Source organism: Epinephelus lanceolatus, chromosome 17 (assembly GCF_041903045.1).
Source record: "Epinephelus lanceolatus isolate andai-2023 chromosome 17, ASM4190304v1, whole genome shotgun sequence".
Lineage (NCBI taxonomy): Eukaryota > Metazoa > Chordata > Actinopteri > Perciformes > Serranidae > Epinephelus > Epinephelus lanceolatus.
In genome coordinates this window covers 43,419,829-43,439,595 of record NC_135750.1, presented here as the reverse complement: position 1 = coordinate 43,439,595, position 19,767 = coordinate 43,419,829, and the positions used below count along the sequence as shown (strand labels likewise).

At 44.1% G+C, this 19,767-nt stretch overlaps 1 protein-coding gene across 2 annotated transcripts in view; it reads left to right on the top strand.

Moving 5' to 3' along the window:
• col13a1 (collagen, type XIII, alpha 1) overlaps nucleotides 1-19,767 on the top strand; it is a 187,976-nt gene that overhangs the window by 83,715 nt on the left and 84,494 nt on the right. For both annotated transcript variants that reach the window (XM_078160554.1, XM_078160555.1), the window contains 8 exons: nucleotides 334-420; nucleotides 548-574; nucleotides 672-707; nucleotides 831-887; nucleotides 982-1,005; nucleotides 1,098-1,151; nucleotides 2,587-2,631; nucleotides 2,856-2,990. In XM_078160554.1, coding sequence (XP_078016680.1) covers nucleotides 334-420; nucleotides 548-574; nucleotides 672-707; nucleotides 831-887; nucleotides 982-1,005; nucleotides 1,098-1,151; nucleotides 2,587-2,631; nucleotides 2,856-2,990 — 465 coding nt within the window. The remainder of the gene's footprint in view (nucleotides 1-333; nucleotides 421-547; nucleotides 575-671; nucleotides 708-830; nucleotides 888-981; nucleotides 1,006-1,097; nucleotides 1,152-2,586; nucleotides 2,632-2,855; nucleotides 2,991-19,767) is intronic.

Here is a 19,767-nt window from a genome sequence, read left to right as displayed (position 1 = left end):
AGAAAACGCTGGCAGTTAGCGCCACAGCGGTCAAAAATCTTTTGCCCTTCCGGGTCAAACACCTGATGATCATAGTGAGGTCACATCCTAAAATACCTGAACTCACCAGGTGACAGTACAGTGCCCCCCAATGCACACAATGAATTACACAGTTAAAAGCAAACCTCCCAATAACATATTTGACTCCTATACCGTCACAAAAACAATAGTATGCAGTTAACCATTAACCACTGTTAGTCCATTAACATCATTGTATTGGACATGAAAAATCTGTATTTATCAGTCAAACACTATTTTCCATTCAGCTAAGACTCTGTTCTGTATGTACGGCAGGGTGAGAAGGGAGAGCCAAGCATTGCAGCCCAGGGAATTAAAGGAGAACCAGGTTCACCAGGACTGCCAGGCCTAATGGGACCCAAGGTAAAGGGAAATGGTCTGATTAGTGGATAGATACCTGCAAATCCTCAATTATAGATTGAGGTAGGAAGGTAATACTTCAACAAAAGCTAGTGCTCATGGAACTCACTGTACGGGATTCCTCTTACAGGGTGACATAGGTGACAAAGGAGACAAGGTAAGATGAGAAAGCATTATGGAAAGAATGCTATACTAAACACAGGTTGTGAATGTTTCTGGAGAATCTTAGTGTTATACCTTCATGTGACCTCTAGGGGGAAGTAGGTCCTGAAGGCCCGGCTGGACCAAGAGTAAGTTGTGACTGGCAGACTTACGATAACATGTTGCAAATATTGACACATAGCACACAGAATATTAATTTTATATCTTTGTGGTTATGATAGTGTTTACAAATAGTCATTTTCACCTTGTAGGGTCCTCCGGGTCCACCTGGGGAGCCAGGAAAGGCTGAAATTCACAACAGTGAAAATGTATGTAACTCATATAAAGTTTCACTGTTTTCTTAACATGCATAAAAACTATAGAATGAAAAAAAAAGAATAATAATGTAATAATCCTCCACAGGATATTCGCAACTTACCCCTGATGGTAAGTACTTTCTGGGGTTTATCAAGGCATATGCAAACACAGTCTAGTAGAAAAATTTTTATTAAATGACTTGTGTTTTTTTCCCCTCCCAGGGCCCCCCTGGATTACCTGGACCTTCTGGGCCCCCTGGACTCCCTGGTGCCAAGGTAAGACACATTTTAGAACAACAATTGACTTGTGATGTTGTGAGTCCCATAGCCAGATTTACCTGTTATGGGGGCCCCGTGTTTTAATGTCTTTTTTTTTTTTTTTTTTGTTATAAAGAAAATGTATTTTGTATTATGCACCACATGAGTATAAAAACTAAAATAATAGATATGTTAAAACTAGGTCTCAGCTCCAGGCCCCTTCTCAAGACATAGCCAAAGAATTAGGTAATAAGTAAATGGTGCAAATTCTCTAACACAGTGACTACACAGGATGGGTAGCATGGGCAGCATGTTAGCAGAGCAGCAGCAGCAGCAACCTCGGTGCTTGGTGTGCATTTACATAGGATACAGTTAGACACTGTATTGAGTTATAGGTCACTCACATTTTAGCAGAGCTCAGAACACAACACAGTCACTATAGTTATATACATAAAATTAAAGAAAATGCGCCGTTACACTGCCTGTGTAAACAGTTGGACAGAATAAAATAGCAGCACATCTGTATTCATTTGAATGAGGTCAGTCAGGCGAGGTGCCGATGCATGATGCTCCAAAAGAAATCACAGTGTTGTCTTGCAAATAAGTTAAACCTGACTCAACTTCTACTGCAACACTATGTAACGTCATCCAGCAAGCAAGGCACCGTGTTGGCCCATTGAATACATGGAAACCATCATTCCTGGTAGACTGCTTTGTCAATGCTATATTTCTCAACTCATTTGCCAGGAAAAAAATGTTGGCATTTCTGCAAACAATGGATATATTACATTTGCACATTATTATATATGGCACATTTATTGAAACTGAATTTGATGAACACTGTGCTTAAAGTGTGGATAGGTTTAGGCATAAAAAAACAACTTGGTTAGGAAAAGATCATGTTTTGGCTTAAAATCCCCAGTTTTGGGGGCACAATCCCAGCTGGAAACACAACAGTGTCTCTGTAAAAAAAAAAAAGCCATGTCATGCTACTATCCCTGCAGAAATGCAGCAATGTCAGCAGCAGTGGTCTGGAGCTTGGCAGCCATCTTGCCTACACACCATCCACCGTCTCCTCCACCTACCGATGAAAGAATCAGCTGATATACTACCTCACTATGGAAGCGCTGATATGATATGTTTGAAAAGTGCAAATATGCAGCGTTTTTGCAGTGTTTTTGGCATCCTATAAGCCTTTAAATGAATGGTTTTGTTACTCAAAGTGGACTTTTCATGTCTCATTGGTACCCAAGGCAACATCTCTACCAGTGCAGCCCTTTGCATAGTTCCAGTGTAGGGCTAAATTTGTTCTGAATGCCTACTACCAAATTTGCAACTGATCCAGTTACCAGAAACCAACTGACATAGTAAATCTCAGACCCCCTAGGCTTATTGGCCCTGGGACAGTTGTCTGCTTTGCCCAGTCGGTAATACAGTCTTGGTTTGACCTCAGGGTGAAGTTGGTCTACCTGGTCCTCCAGGATTGGACGGAGAGAAGGTAATAATTACTTATTAATCAGCACACTATATTACAAGCCAGACAGTTGAATTGTTGGATGTTGAATTGTTCTATTGTTGTGATAGATGTCTATTAATTGCAATAAATATGTAGAAATTATGATTAAAGCTCCCATTTTAGATTTCATTTAAAATATGTCTGTCTTAACATGGCTTCCTTCAGGTACAATTAAGTGGAGTAAAATTGACCTTTTGTGTTTTCAGGGACCCCGGGGAAAGCCTGGAGAGCCTGGTCCTCCAGGCCCAGCTGGTCCCGAAGGTCCCAGAGGGGAGGGTGGTGTTATGGGTTTCCCAGGACCCAAAGGAGACAAGGGAGACATGGGTCCATCTGGATCACCTGTGAGTGACTGTATTAACCACACACCACACCACATCACATCATTGCCTGGGGTTCCCTGACCAAAGCCCACATCCCACATCTGTCATTATCCAGAGGAAAGGCCATGTTTTTTGTTTTTTTTTCCATCTGCCCTCTTATTATCTAATTAAAGGCTCTCTATCTTGGAAGGGACCCCAGGAATGACTCTGTGTTTAACTTTTAATTCATTGTGGCATGGATCCCAAAAGTGCCCCTGTATAAAGGGCTGTACTATTTGTAGCCTGGTGTTACTTTAAGATCCTATAGTAAATACTCTTCTTCTGTATCGTATATATCTTCATGTTTTTGCTGTATGATGAGCAGCATTGCATACCTGACTATAGCATTTATGTACAGCTGAGAAAATGGGTATTGGGTTGTAATATATTATGCATTACTCGTTACTCACTCTTTTCAGAAGTAATAATATTACTTTACTTATTACTCCCTGCCAACAGTAATTCGCTACACTACTCATTACATTACTTTTCCTTATACACCCCATAAAATTGTTAAGTGCATATCTCCCCAAAATTCAGGTGTGTGCCTCTGTATGAATGTCAGGGTAATCACCATTGAGTGTAGCTAAAGCTAGATCACTTGCAAATGATTTTTTTTTTGTTTGTTTTTGTGTTTTCACCTGGGGGTCTTCAGTTGCCTGTGTCCAGTATTTTAACAAGGCTATGCCAGAAAGATGGAGAGTCACAGTCGTGAAGCAACATTTCATCAAACAGTTATTAAGCCACAAGCTTCATTACTTCTTTGTGGCTGCAGCTGCCCATGATTAAAATCCAGTTTGGGTTTTTTAGCCAGTGTAGGGCTACAGGCGACATCCACAGCCAAGGAAGGCTCAATGAGTGTCATACGCAATTATCCATCATTTCATCTCGTGCAGTGTGTCAGAGTAGATGACAACTGTCGCCACGTCTGAGACACCTCTCTACGTTCCAACTAAAAGTCTGGCATGTTTGATTGTCTTTTTGTCGTTTACGACTGCTCCCATCATAGTCATCACTTTGACCAATAGAGACACAGAGCAGTCTGCTGCCGTAGACAACTGTACGGCAACAAAACCCCAGGCTTTTTGACATTTCCTCTAGGGACATTACCACAACAGAGTAAAGAGGGAAAAATGATGGGGTGAAACAGCAGAGGCAATTCAGTGAGTACTGCCTTTAGCATCAAGCTTGCAAACGGTGTTATTTCTGTATAGTGGAGACAGATATAAGGTAATAAAATTAAAAATAGTGGCAGGGCTTTTACTTACCACAACTGCAGAGGGTACCAGCTTAATTGGAAACAGACTACATTATAAATGGGCAGTTTTTTATTATTCCCACTGTATTTTTATATTTTTGCTTTTTTTCCTGTTCCTTTTGCCTTGATAAAGTTGATGCATCGCGCCATCATTTCAAACTCAACACTATCTGTACAAAATTAAAAGCCCCTTATAACTTCGGCTGAGAGAATCCCTCGATTTTCTAAAAATGCTTTTTATGGTGATGTCACGACCGAACAAAGGACCTGAACCCAAATGCACGACTCGGGAATCAAAGTTCAAAATCAAAGTTTTATTAAATAAAAACACAAAATGAAAATCACTGCTGACAGAGGAAAACCTACACTTAATCTAAGAACAAAAATGATCTAGAAAATAAACGCTATATCTTAAGAAACAAAACTCACTGACTAAAGCTAGGCTAAGAGAAAACAAATAAAAACTCTACTGAGGCTGTACTATTACTATGAAAAAACAAAGAGAAAATCTCTCTAGTGAGGCTGTACTACTACTAGGAAAAACAAAGAGAAAATCAAACTTGAACAAAGTATCAAAACAAGACCTGACAATGGCAATGGCAAATGGCATGGACACAACGCTGGTCCTCTCACACAAAGGACAAGATGAACTGGCACAGGACAAAGGGAGACACAGACTATATATACACAAGTTAAGGGCACAGGTGGAAACAGTCAGGGGCGAGGCAGACAATCAGATGAGCGGGAAAACACACAGGGGAAGGAGCAAGTTGCCTGAAATGAGAGGTGAGTTAGCTTTCAAAATAAATAACAATAATTTCACAGCGAGTAACTCACGGTTACCGACATTCATCAGCCAATGAAAGCTTCCTGGAGATCATGGTAGCAACTGGGAATGGAGTTCAAGTCAGGCAGGTCGACCTTCAAGTCTGTGTGGGGAGGGACAGGAACACAGTTAAGGGCAGCAACAACCCCAATTTCCTCCTCTTTGCTTGGGTCAACACCTGACCCCACCCCGGGCCCTCCCCACCTCATAACCCTCCCTGAACACCAGTCAATGTGGGGGTTATGTTTCTTGAGCCAGGGAAACCCTAGGATCAGAGGGTGTTGGGCTGAGTGAAACAGGTGAAAAGTCATTAGTTCATGGTGATCCTCAATGCACACTGCCACAGGTTCAGTCACGTGTGTTACTTTAAATATGAAGCTGCCATCTAAGGCACTAGCTTTCAAGGGCTGAGGCAAAGGTTCAGTCTTAATATCCATCTTACGGGCAAAACTCCAGTCCATAAGACTTTCATCTGCCCCAGAGTCAACTAACACTCCCAGCGAAACTGCGGTGCATGATGTATTACCTGGATGTTAGTCAGAGAGCGAGAGGGACTGTCAGAGGTGGAGAAGCGGCTCACCAGGGGTCCCCCCCTTCACCTGATGGGCCTTCTCTTTTGCTGGGCACGCTGCCAGTAGATTTCCTTGTTCCCCACAGTAGAAACACCTCCCTTCTTGTAGGTGGCGGCGTCGTTCTTCCACATACAACTTGGCCCATTCCAGCGGCATGGGTTCCTCCGAGCCGCCAGAGGACGCTGTTCTCCGCAGGACTGGCGATGATGCGCGAGGAAAATCCCTCCAATCAGGTGAAGGGCGACCTCTGGCATGGTCATGGAAAACTGTAGCTCGTGACTTGTCCTTTCTTTGCTCCTTCAAGCGATGGTCAGTTCTGACAGCTAACGCGATCACAGCATCAAGATCCTCAGGTAAATCGAGGGGAACCAGAAAATCTTGTATGGGATCAGAGAGTCCTTTGATAAATGCATCATACAGTGCTGTGGCATTCCATCCGCTATCTGTGGCTAAGGTGCGGAAGCAGGTGCCATACCTTGCCTGATGCTGCTCAGCTCTCATGCCGTTTCTCTGCCTGACGTGGTGGGGTCGAAAACCCTCCTCAAAGTCTCTATGAACTGATCCAGAGATTGACAGATCGGTGAACCACGGGACCATTCTGCCGTAGCCCACGCCCTTGCTCTCCCAGTGAGATGGGAGATCATGAACGCCACTTTGGATTTCTCTGTGGGGAAGGCTGATGGCAATTGTTCATAATGCATTTCACAGTTCACAACGAATGAGCGGCATTCCCCAGACTCACCAGAGAATTTTTTGGGTGGAGCCAGGCTTGGGGAACTGGAACTGGTGGTGCTTCGGTGGCCGCCGGAGAAGGCGTGGCTGAGGAGTCTTTGGTCAGGTGAGCGAGCATCTGATGAATCTGAGTAAACAAGAGATTCACCTGGGCCATCATGGCAGACTTGAAATCCTCTTGACAGTTTGCCAGCTCTTTCACTCCACGTTGCAGGGCGGACAACAGATCCTCCTGCTGATTAAGGCGGGTGCCTTGGGAGCAAATGGCTGCCGTCAGGTGGTCTGAGTCGGCTTGGTTCATGCTGGCCAGTTCGTTCTGTCACGACCGAACAAAGGACCTGAACCCAAACGCACGACTCGGGAATCAAAGCTTTATTAAATAAAAACACAAAATGAAAATCACTCTTGACAGAGGAAAACCTACACTTAATCTAAGAACAAAAATGATCTAGAAAATAAACGCTATATCTTAAGAAACAAAACTCACTGACTAAAGCTAGACTAAGAGAAAACAAACAGAAAACACTGTTGCTGTTACTGAGGCAGAAAATCAAACTTGAGCAAAGTATCAAAACAACAAGACCTGACAATGGCAATGGCAAATGGCATGGACACGACGCTGGTTCTCTCACACAAAGGACAAGACGGACTGGCACAGGACAAAAGGAGGCGCAGACTATATATACACAAGGTAAGGGCACAGGTGGAAACAATCAGGGGTGAGGCAGACAATCAGACAGCGGGAAAACACACAGGGGAAGGAGCAAGTTGCCTGAAATGAGAGGAGAGTTAGCTTTCAAAATAAAACAGGAAATAACAAGACAACATAGACACGAGACAAAACTGATTAAATGAACTTAACGGCCTCTAGTTTCGCACCCGGGCGAGGCGGAGACGGAGGCGCAGCGCACCTGCGCTTCGCCAACTGGGTGTGGCCAGGCGGATTTTGCAAGTTTGGTACACCATGCACGCTGGTGCAGCTACTCCTCTTTCCCACCTCCATCCCTCCTATCTGCGCAAGTTGAAAAGAGGGAGGAGAGAAGGCGTGGAGTGGGTTTTACACAGCCGATTCACATCACACCAATTAAATGAGCCCCTCTCCTCGCCCTTAAATGCACCGCACAAAGGCGTAATGAGAGTTTACTCAATTCGCCATGGCGACCAAACTTCTCCCAGGAGGAAACTGATGTTTTGGTGTGGGAGGTCCAAGCTCGCAGTGTCCGAATATACGGAACTGCGAGCAGACCTCCACGGGCTGATGATGCAATGGTAGCCTGGGAGGAGGTCACCACAATTGTAAATCAATGTTGCATTTCTCTCTTGCACACACGCTCTCTCTTTCTCTCTCGCAGTCTCACTCTGTTTCTTTTCTTTTGACTTTTCTAAGATGGCAGATGCTGAATATATACTCTCTATCTGATGCTGTGGCTATTTGTGGTTGGCTGAGAGGGATGTGAACTCATTGGTTTGCAGCTGTGTTAATCAAATCAGGTTGGGTTTCCATTACGCGTGCCAAACGTCCCAAACGGTGCCAGTCCCCTTTAATCTTTTTTTTTTTTTTTTTTTTTAAATTTTATATACTTTATTAATCCCCGAGGGGAAATTCAATTTTTCACTCTGTTGTCAATTACACAGAGGTCCGAACACACACATGCACAAACTGGACCTATACATGCACTAAGTGGAGAGATGTCAGAGTGGGCTGCCCATGACAGGCGCTCTGAGCGGTTGGGGGGTTTGGTGCCTTGCTCAGGGGCACCTCGGCAGTGCCCAGGAGGTGAACTGGCACCTCTCCAGCTACCAGTCCACGCTCCATATTTTTGGTCCGGACGGGGACTTGAACAGGTGACCCTCCGGTTCCCAACCCAAGTCCCTATGGACTGAGCTACTGCCGCCCCAGACTGAGCTACTGATGCGCTGACATCAGATGTGACGGGACAGTCGATATAGAGATACATTTAGGTGCTGATTGCAGGTAGTTGCATTGAATAGTGGTTTCTGTGGGTATTGATTGCATTGTTAATGTGCCTGACATTCTGGAAACCTGCCTGTGAGGTTTTGGTGACGTGTGCCAAACTGCCGCTACACCGGCTGCGCTCTGCCTGCGCTGACAGTAGACCTGTTTTCAGTTGGCGAGCTTTTAGCATCTTATCTCAGCGCACCTCTGTCTGCCAAACTACCAAACTGAGCGCGCTTCGGGTTGCGCTGCTCGAAACTAGTTCTGCGCGGGGTTAGACACCCTGTGCCGCGCCGGGAAACTAGAGGCCAACATCGCTTCTTGGACATGACAGGTGAAACATTTGCAGGAACTTGTGGAGAATTCAGTGACTTGCATGTTTTCATGCGGTACTTCAAATGTAGCACCTGCCATCTGGTGGTGCTTTTTACATTACTACAATAACATTTCTTCTGGCATATGAACAGTGACTGAAATTTTAGTGATAATAATAAAAAGAGGACAAGAATAACCCGATAACATCACACACATCGTGAAAGACGGGGATGATTAGAGTGGACCATTGTGTAATGGTAAAAGTCCTGTGATCAAAAATATAAAATAAAAATATTGTCAATCCCTGGTACAAGCTCTGTCTTGGTCAACAGAAGGAAAAGGCTGGGGCGCCGGTTGCTTAGTGGTAGAGCAGGCGCCCCATGTACAAGGCTGTTACTGCAGCGGCCCGGGTTCGACTCCAGCCTGTGGCCCTTTGCTGCATGTCACTCCCACTCTTTTTCTCCCCCTTCATGCTCATCTGTCCTATCAATTAAAGGCTTAAAATATATCAGGCCCAAAAATATCTTAAAAAAAAAAAAAGTCACCTCAGCTGGTTTAATTTTGTCTGAAGGAGTAAGGACAATTACACACTTGTTTCATCATTGCAATATGTGCAGCCTTGCACACACAACATTCAGGAGTAGGAGTGAGTAACTCAGTCCTATAAGACTGTAACAAAATTTGATGTCAATAGAGTCAGAAGTCAAAACAAACACGCTCAGCCCTCAGAAGTATGAATGGGTGCTGAATCCTCAAAGAAAAATGTAAAAAATGTGTACAAAAGGTACAGGACAGCACTCCAATTATAATGTTTATTGCCACACGAACATTTCGAGTGAAACCCGCTGAGCAACAAAGTTGCTTGTTCACGCTGAGGAAGGGTTTCACCCGAAACGTTCATGTAGCAATAAACATTATAATTGGAGTGCTATCCTGTACCTTTTGTACACATTTTTTAATAGAGTCAGTAGAGTCAAAATCCTGAAAATTCTATTCATTATAGTGTTTTTCACATTATTTGAATTGACAAAGAATTCATCATGGTTGCCTTAAAGGGATAGTGCACCCAAAAATGAAAATTCAGCCATTATCTACTCACCCATATGCCGACGGAGGCCCTGGTGAAGTTTTAGGCCCCGTTTATACGACAACGATTTCAACTGAAAACGGTAAACTTTAGTTGCATTTTGGCCAATCGTTTACACGACAACGGCGTCATGCCGTGGTGTTGCTTTGCAGATTTACACTGCCACCCATTGGCCTGGCGTGCATACTACAGCGTTTCCAGTAGATTTTGTGGCTCCGTGTGAACAGGGATCGTTTCAATAACGTCGTCATATAAACGCAGAAGTTTTTTAAAACGCAAAGGACAGACTTTTCCGTTTTTACTGAAATCATTGTTGTATAAACAGCCCCTTAGAGTCCTCACATCCCTTGCGGATATCGGCGGGGGGAGCGGCTAGCATACGTAATGGTAGACGGCGCCCCAGACTAACATCCAAGAACACAAAATTGAATCCACAAAGTACCTCCAAACTGCTCATCCATAGTGATCCAAGTGTGCTGCAGCCGCGACATAAAAAGTTGTTTCGAAAAAGGTCATATGAATTTTTAGCCTCACTGTAGCCTGTAGCTCTGACTGCTTCTCTGTGCTCCGCGTTCACGTGTGCGCGCGCTCAGGGTGATCGGTGATCTCTGAAGAGCAGCAGTCTCGTCAGTACTGATGTCCAGATTCTCAAGTGCAGGCATCGCCAATTCCCAGTCTGAGCAGCAGAGACTTTCCTCATCCGTTGTCATTGCTTTGCATTTAAAACAACTACACCACCAGGTTTCCAGTGCTCGACTCCGATATTCAGCAGCTGGCTGAGGGTTAGACTCATGAGCTGCGGCGGCTGCTTCGTCCAGTAGCCTGAATTCCGTGCGTATACTCGGGCTCAAACAAATACGGCTCAAAAGAAATGCTGTTCCTCCTCAATTTCAAAGTCTTCAGACATCTTGGGTAGTCCTTTGCTAAAAGACCGTAGTGCAAATTATCTTTTAGCTCTGTGGTTACGTTGTCTCTCCCTGCGGTGCACATGTCACATGAAGTAAACACGGGTGAGCAAAGCTCATGCTTTCGCTGGTCTCGCGCAGGCGCGCACACATGAGCGCGGAGCACAGAGAAGCAGTCAGAGCCACAGGCTCCGTGAGGCTAAAAACAGAGTTCATATGATGTTTTTCAAAACAACTTTTTATGTCGCGGCTGCAGCACACTTGGATCACTATGGATGAGCAGTATGGAGGTACTCTGTGGATTCAATTTTGTGTTCTTGGATGTTAGTCTGGGGCGCCGTCTACCATTAGGTGTGCTATGCTAGCCGCTCCACCCGCCGATCTCCGCAAGGGATGTGAGCACTCTAAAACTTCACCAGGGCCTCCGTCGGCATGTGGGTGAGTAGATAATGGCTGAATTTTCATTTTTGGGTGCACTATCCCTTTAATTGTCTAAGAGGCTTTTTTGTAGAGAGCATTGAGATCAGGGGAGAGTCATCAAATTATATGCCCCTGGGCACAAGTCTGACATGCCCCCCCACCATTCCTCACCGGAACATATGTCAGATAATCATAACAAAAACTTCGCAATTTATGTACAGTTAGATACGCATGGGCCTCTGTGTCTGTCTGTCTCCACTTTTGCCTTCTGATTATAAAAGGTTGCAAATAACAACATGGACCAATCAATGTAAACTAATCTCCCATTTAAAGATGACACAGTAGACCATTTCTGCTTTTACAAGATGTCTAATGTAGGCTGTCAGACACACAGTCAGACACATACCTGTCCTCTCTCTCCCATCTCCTCTCCTCTCCTCTCCTCTCCTCTGTGTCTGTCTGTCTGTCTGTCTCCACTTCTCCACTCTCTCCTCTGCTGGGCCTCTGTGCCTGTCTGTCTCCACTTCTGCCTTCTGATAATCAATCAATTCAATTTTATTTATAAAGCCCAATATCACAAATCACAGTTTGCCTCACAGGCCTTTACAGCATACGACATCCCTCTGTCCTTAGGACCCTCACAGCGGATAAGGAAAAACTCCCCAAAAAAAACCCTTTAACGGGGGAAAAAACGGTAGAAACCTCAGGAAGAGCAACTGAGGAGGGATCCCTCTTCCAGGACGGACAGACGTGCAATAGATGTCGTACAGAACAGATCAGTATAATAAATTAAAAGTAATCCGTATGACACAATGAGACAGACAGAAAGAGAGAGAGAGAGAGAGAGAGAGATTTGATTTTTAAAACAACTTTATTAGTCTCTTTTTTTTCACTGTTCCAGCAAAAGACTAATAAATTACTTCACAAGCACACAATACACTACCGGTCAAAAGTTTTAGAACCCCCAATTTTTCCAGTTTTTTATTGAAAATTATGCAGTTTAATGTCTCATTGTACTCTGAAATGAAAGCATAGAACAAATAAACAATTGAGGTCAAAAAAGAAATCATGGAATCAATTTATAAACCAAAATGTATTCTAAACTTTTGACTCATCAAAGTAGCCACCTTTGGCAGATATAACAGCTGAACACACTCGTGGCATTCTTTCTATAATGGAAATCAAATATTCTGCAGAAAGTTCTTCCCAACTCTGTTGCAGAAGTTCCCATAAATGTGTGGCACTTGTAGGTTGCTTTGCTTTCACTCTTCTGTCCAGTTCATCCCAAACCAGCTCGATGGGGTTTAAGTCTGGAGACTGTGCTGGCCACTCCATGTTTTCAAGCTTACCATCTTGTTCTTTTTTCCTGAGGTAGTTCTGGCATAGCTTGGAAGTATGTCTTGGTTCATTATCTTGCTGTAGGATGAACCCCTGACCAACTAGGCACATACCAGAGGGTACTGCATGGCGCTGCAGAATGCTGTGGTAGCCGTTTTGGTTCAGGGTCACTCTGTACAAGTCACCGACCCTGGATCCAGAAAAACAGCCCCAGACCATCACACTTCCTCCTCCATGTTTGACAGTTGATGTCACACACTGAGGAACCATCCTTTCGCCTACTCGACGGCATACAAAAATCCTGCGTGATGAACCGAAGATTTCAAACTTTGATTCATCAGTCCATGACACCTTCTTCCAGTCTTCAGTAGTCCATTGGTGGTGTTTCATGGCCCAGGCAAGCCTCTTCTTCTTATTCTGATGTCTTAGCAATGGCTTTCTTGCTGCAACTCGACCGTTCAAACCTGCAACTCGAAGTCTTCTCTTCACAGTTGAAACTGAGACTTGCTTACTACGTCCACTATTAAGCTGTGCTTGAAGCTGTTGTCCTGTGAGCCGCCTATCACGCAAGCTGTTGACTCTCAGAAACTTGTCTTCTGATTCTGTTGTGGCTTTGGGTCTGCCAGACCTCCTCCTGTCAGAGTTTCTCCCAGTTTCTGAGTGCCTTTTGATGGTGAAGGAAACTGTACTCACTGACACTTTGACTTTCTTCGCAATTTCTCTGTAGGAAAGCCCTACATTTTTAAGTGTTATGATGGTCTGTCTCTCTTCCATTGTTAATTGCCTTTTTCTTGCCATTTTTATGGTAACACACTACTTTCTGCAGTACAATACTGTTCAAATGATGCTCACAAGGGTATGGTACCACAGTGTGTTCCAACACTGCTTTTATGCAGACAGAGAGGGTTGTAAGTAATCAAGAAAAGTTGGAACACCTGTAGGAATTGGTAGCACCAACTTTCAAGGCTTGATCAACCTCCATTGCTGCAGAACGGCTTTAAGTTGTTAACCCATTTCTTGTTCCCTGAAAAAGGCCTTTTTGTATAATTCTGAAATGTATATTATTTTTCAGTTTTGGGTAACCTTACCCTTTTTTTTAACCTTTAGCAGTTCACTACTTACCTTTGTACCATTTCAAGCTATTCATTGGACTTGAACGGCTTAAATTTCAATAAAAAACTGGAAAAATTGGGGTGTTCTAAAACTTTTGACCGGTAGTGTAAATAAAATAAGTTACACGAGCACATCTCCATACATCAATTCACCATCTGCTACAGAGCAGAGAACCCTCTGAAAACCCCAGACCTGCTGGAACGAGTCCAGATCATCTGCTGCTTTGTAAAAACAGAAATCCACCATTATTCTGGCCTTGATCATTTTTTTACACAGAAAAACAACATCAAGGTTCAGGTTCTCCTCCACCTTCCTCCTCCGGCTCACATACACCGCCATCTTGGCCTGTCCTAAAACAAAGTTTAAAACATGGTTTTTGTATTTGTGTTGGTGAGTGTATTTAAAACCACAAATAAAAACCTGCTTGTTAAAAACCTCTCCACATGTGGTAAAAACAGTTTGTAAAAACAGAAACAGTGTTAAAAGATGGTGACATTCATAAAAACAATGAAAGACAGTCTCTCTTTGGTCACAGAAAGGACATTTATCTTCCACAGATGTATTGATGATGGACACAAAGGAGTTTACAGCAACGATCCCATGGAGGATCCTCCACTGGAGGTCCGCATGTTTTTTACACAGTGGAGGTTTGTAAAGAGACCTCCATGAGGGTCTATTTTCTGGGTCCAGACCCAGATAACTCCTCCATGGAGTGTCAGTCCGCCCGTTCAGTCTGTTTTTATTTAATGTTTTTACCGTCAGCCTGCAGAGGGTTTTCCCTGAGGCCCCCTCCAGGGAGGCAGAAGGTGCAGGTTCCAAAAGAGGTCCAGAACAGTCTTTGTAGTCCGGTGCCAGGAAAATGGCAGGATAAGAGTCCTCACAATGCGGAGAAATAGTTCCATTTTTAAAACCATTTAAAAGCAGGCACTCATGTCCTGTTAGTTTTTGCCTCCAGTGGTCCAGTAGCTGTTTCGTTACCCTTGTGGACCTCAGTCCCAGCCGAGCAGCTAGTCCAGCAGGGTCCTCCAGCTGAGGTCCAGCCAGCTCCACCACTTGTCCCAGCGTGGAGACTCCTGCCGTCAGCAGCAGTCTGGACAGCGTGGCCCCTCCCCAGCTGGGATTGTCCAGGACAGTTCCCCATAGGACGGGTTCCTTCAGGAGCCAGAACAGGGAGTCCACTTGCTTCAGTCTCCATCTCCTCAGCAGGTTCCACACACTAAAAACACTCTTATAAAAACAGGGCAGAGATGATGTGCTCACAGTACTAGTGTTCATTAAAAACAGGGCCACAGGGCCAATGAGACCAGGTTGTTGATTATCAGGGTTCGGCCTCTGAAGGACATTTTAGGAAGGAGCCACTTCCACTTTTCGAGCCGACCTTTGACCTTTTCTAGGACATCGTCCCAGTTTTTCCTGGTCCAGGTCTCATCACCCAGGAACACTCCGAGGTACTTTAGGCCACCCTTCCTCCAGACAAGACCACCGGGGAGCCTGAGCCAATCCCCCAGCCTCTCCCCCACCATCACAGCCTCGCTCTTCCCCCAGTTCACCTTTGCAGAGGAGATAAAACCAAAATTTGTGACTGTATCTGTTAAAATGTCAATGTCTCTCTGTGTGTTAGTTAAAACAATGAGGTCATCAGCGTACACAGATAATTTAAAAGAAACGTCACAATGAGGGAAGCGAACACCATGGAGGTTGTTCCTTAGTTTGTTCAGCAGAGGCTCGATGGCTACAGAGTAGAGCATCCCAGAGAGAGAGCAACCCTGCCTTACCCCCCTCTGAATGCTAAAAGGAGCACTCAGACCTCCGTTTATTTTCAGCACACTCGCAATGTCACTATAGAGAACCCGTATCTTGGCTATAAAGCCCGGGTTGAACCCAAAGGCAGCCAGAGTCTGCCATAAGTACTACTGTTCAACCCGGTCAAAAGCCTTTTCCTGGTCTATGGAAATAAGACCAGTGTCTACAGCCAATGAGCTGGAGAGTTCCAAAACATCACGAATTAAAGTGACATTGTCACTTATGAGCCTGCTGGTCACACAGTAAGTCTGGTCGGGGCGGATGATGGACGCCATCACCTCCCTCATTCTCAGGGCCAGAGCTTTGGACAGGATTTTATAATCCGTGCACAGCAGAGACACCGGCCTCCAGTTTTTCAGGTCTTGTAGGTCTCCCTTTTTAGGCAGCAGAGTTATCACGGCCCTCCTGCAGCTCAGAGGCAGTTTTTTGTTTTTCAAACTGTTTGTCAGTACCTCGAGCAGGTCTGGCCCTATGTCGGTCCAGAAGGACTTGTAAAAATCAACGGGGAGGCCGTCTATCCCCGGAGCTCTGCCGCTCTGCAGGCTCATCAGGGCCGAGGTCAGCTCCTGAAGAGTCAGGCCTGCCTCTAGTTTGTGGTTTTTCTCTGTGCTTACCTTAGGGAGACCACTGAGGAAGCTGCTGTGCACATCTGGATTTGGTGTCCATTCACTCTTAAACAGGTCTCTGTAGAAACCGGCAGCACACTTCCTGATCTCAGATGAGTCTGAGATCTCAGAGCCGCTGTCTGTACGTAAAGAGTGAATGATTTTCTGTTGTCCATTTTTCTGCTCCAACCCAAAGAAAAACTGAGAGGGAGCATCCATCGCTGAGATGTTCAGGAACCGAGACCTGACCAGAACTCCCTGTGCTGTAACACCCAGCAGGTTGGCTATAGACGCCTTTTTGGATTTGAGGGAGTCTAAAAGCCCTCGATCTCCTGTAGACTCTGCTAAAGACTCCAGCTCTACTACCTCGGTCTCCAGGTCTCTCATAGACCGGGTTATGTCTCTATTGACATTACGAGTGTGCTGTTGGCAAAGCTGCTTAATTTGGGCTTTGCCAAAATCCCACCACTGCTGAATACAGCTGAAGGCAGGTTTGCTCTCCCTGTGGGATGCCCAAAAATACTTAAAAGCAGTTTTAAAAACCTGGTCATTTAAAAGGCTGGTGTTAAAATGCCAATAGGCGCTTTTAAAACGTACATTTTTGATAAAAACAGAGCAGGAGAGGAGACAGTGATCAGTAAAACCCACAGGCTGAATGTGACATCTTTTAAAAATGTTCACATGGTGATTAAAACAATAAAAACGGTCCAATCTGGCCAGAGATAAAACAATTGCTCATGAGTGACTCCAGGTGTACTGCCTATAGTCTCTGTTAAAAACCCTCCAGACATCAGACAGCTCATGTGTTTCAATGAGCTGCCTGATTCTGTGGGACGAGGCAGGATGAGGCTCAGGATGATTCCTGTCCAGGTTGTGATCAACTGTACAGTTAAAATCACCCCCTAAAAACATAAAATCATCACTATTAAGAGTTCTAAAAGTATCAGATAAAATGTTCAAAAATGCCATCCTCTCCACACCATTGGTGGGAGCATAGACATTTAGAAACACCATCTTCAACCTTTCAAACTGAGGTTTTACTTTTAATAAAACACCTGGAATGACTTCCTCCACCTTATAAGAAACAGGTAAAAACCTTCTGGAGAATAAAATCCCCACCCCCCCATTGCAACTGGATTTGTGGCTTAAAATGACCCCCCCATTAAAAGCCCTCCTCCAGTCACTCTCATTGTCAGCAGTACTGTGGGTCTCCTGTAAAAACATCCCATCTACTCTCCTCAGCTCCATTAATTTAAAAATAGCCACTCTCTTAAAATCAGCCCTAGCTCCATTTACATTTAAAGTGCTGATTTTAAAATCACACATGGATAAAAGAGAGACAACAATTAAAAGACCAACCAGTAAAAAAGAGCAGCACCAGATGCTTTTAACAGTCATCTTCATCAGTTATGATTTGTGCTTTCACTCTTAAAACCATTTTCTTTAACCTGTAAACCTCATGTTCTGTGAGCACATCATCACCTCCTCTACCAGACTTCCTGGTCAGAGGTTTGGCTGACTGGATGAAGAGTCTGAGGTCAGAGAAGTGGTCTCTGTCCTCAGGCAGCCTGGCCCCTTTAGTTCTCTCCAGGAACGTTTTAATATCAGCAGGAGAGTAAAATGACTGAGAGTCCTGAGACTGGGAGGAGTCACTCTCTGCTGACGCTTTGGTCATCCTCCTGGTTTTTATACTATTTTGCACAGATTCAGGGTTCTTTCTTTTCTGTGACATTTTTAACATTTCCTCATCAGACATATCTTCATCGTTAATGATGTCATCATACATAGATGAGTTCACATTCATTGGTTCACTGTTAAGAGCAGATACACTTTCTTCAGCTGTCTCTGGCTGATTCTTATCGCTGTCAGTCAGACACATACCTGTCCTCTCTCTCCCCTCTCTGTCTTTCTCCACTTCTCCCTTCCGATTATAAAACGTTGTCATCGTCGTCGATTCGCCAATAAAGCAATCTGAAATCTGAAAATCTGAAATCTGAGGTGTTGTAGTAGCCTAGTACTAGTCTTTGAAGTTGACTGGAGAAAAGTTTTAGTGCGATGGGCGAAACCAACAGGTGCCGGGAGAGCGGGGGGAGGGCACAGGCGCCGGGCAGGGTTCTGTGACTGTGGTGAACCATGATTTACCTGACTGGTTGCCCCTTGGGCTCTGCCCCCTGGACACTTCCATGCCCCCGGGCATGTGCCCAGTTTGGCCGTATGATAATCCGCCCATGACACAAAAGCATTAGGACATCATTTCCAGTTATGGCCCTAAATTCTATGTGTCTAGGTTGTTCCCGTTCATGTTAAATTGAGATGAATGGATGGATGGATGGATGGATGGATGGATAGATAGATAGATAGATAGATAGATAGATAGATAGATAGATAGATATAATATTTGGGAAATTTGACTTGCATCCCACAGTCATTAGGAGCAGCAACACAACACAACACAACACAACACAATACAAACAAAAAGCAACACATATCATCAAGCAACACAGCAACACATATCATCAAGCATAGTGCCAGCATCATAAACACAGTAGGGTTGTTTAGGTGAGTCCTACTGATTTAATGAATAGAAATTACATTTTCACACAGAGCTGAGGTGCTTGTTCAGGAGTGCAATACTAGTGGGGGCAAACGATGCGCTCGGGCTTGTAGACTAGGTACAGTAAACCGTCGTCCCAATCTCATAAGGTCATATTGATTGAACAGCGGATGCCTTACGTCTCCAGCGATAGCCTTCCCTTTTTTCAGGAACCGGGCCTCGTACAGTGACATCATGTTGTTAAGTTGCACCCCAGCTATCTTGCTGGAGACGTTAATGACCTTATGGAGTATAAGCATATGATGCTAAATAGGCCATGCCCACATGCACCAATCACTATGACACTTTAGATCTTAGTTAATACTTGCGCCCAGAGCATGTCCACCAAATGTGGGGAAATTTTGTTCACCTGTTTTGAGGTACACATTTCTGGTAATTGTGGCGCCTGAATTTCATATCTGTTGGACTTATGGTGTGAGGTGTGTGGCCTTTCTGAAATTGCATTTTTGGGTGTTTATAACAGAGTCAGTATGTGGCTGATTGAGTTCATGGTTCTTGGGAAGTATTTGCACATCATTTCCAGTTATTGGGCCAAGTTTGATGTTTTCAGCTCATTTTAGCTTGCATCAATTTGAGCCAAGGCGGCTGACAACAAATAATAATAATACAAACTCAATGGGATTCTGCCCCGCTAATAAACCCGAGGAACTATCAGCACAGCATACTTTAAGTATCAGAAGTAGAATTACTTATTATGAATATTAGCCCTCATTAGGGTTATTTTATTATGTTACATATAATATTGAACTTTCATTAAATAGCATTTCAGTATTGATTTTAACCTCTTTATACACTGTTTGCTATTTTAATTTCACTTCACGATATGTTTTTGATGAAAAATTGCTCTGAAATGTAACTAAACAATCTGATTAATGTGGTGCCGTGAAAAAGTACAATATTTACGCATGAAATGAGAGTAGAAGAAATGGAAATGGACATACCCAAGTAAAGTACAAGTAGCCTACCTCAAATATTAACAGACATACAGTACTTGGGAAATTATATGTATGCTGGGCCACCAGCAGTTGTTGTTAAGAGTAAAGATTGAGGTTATGTGACGAGATGATCTTTCTTCTCCACATTTAGCATACCATACACTTTGTAATGTTTTGAGAGTCATTTGGGTTCTCATTGATCTTGTAGAAACAGGCTGTGTTTTTCTATACCCCAACACCCCAGGAACCATTTCATTTAAAAATTAAAGTAAAAAGACA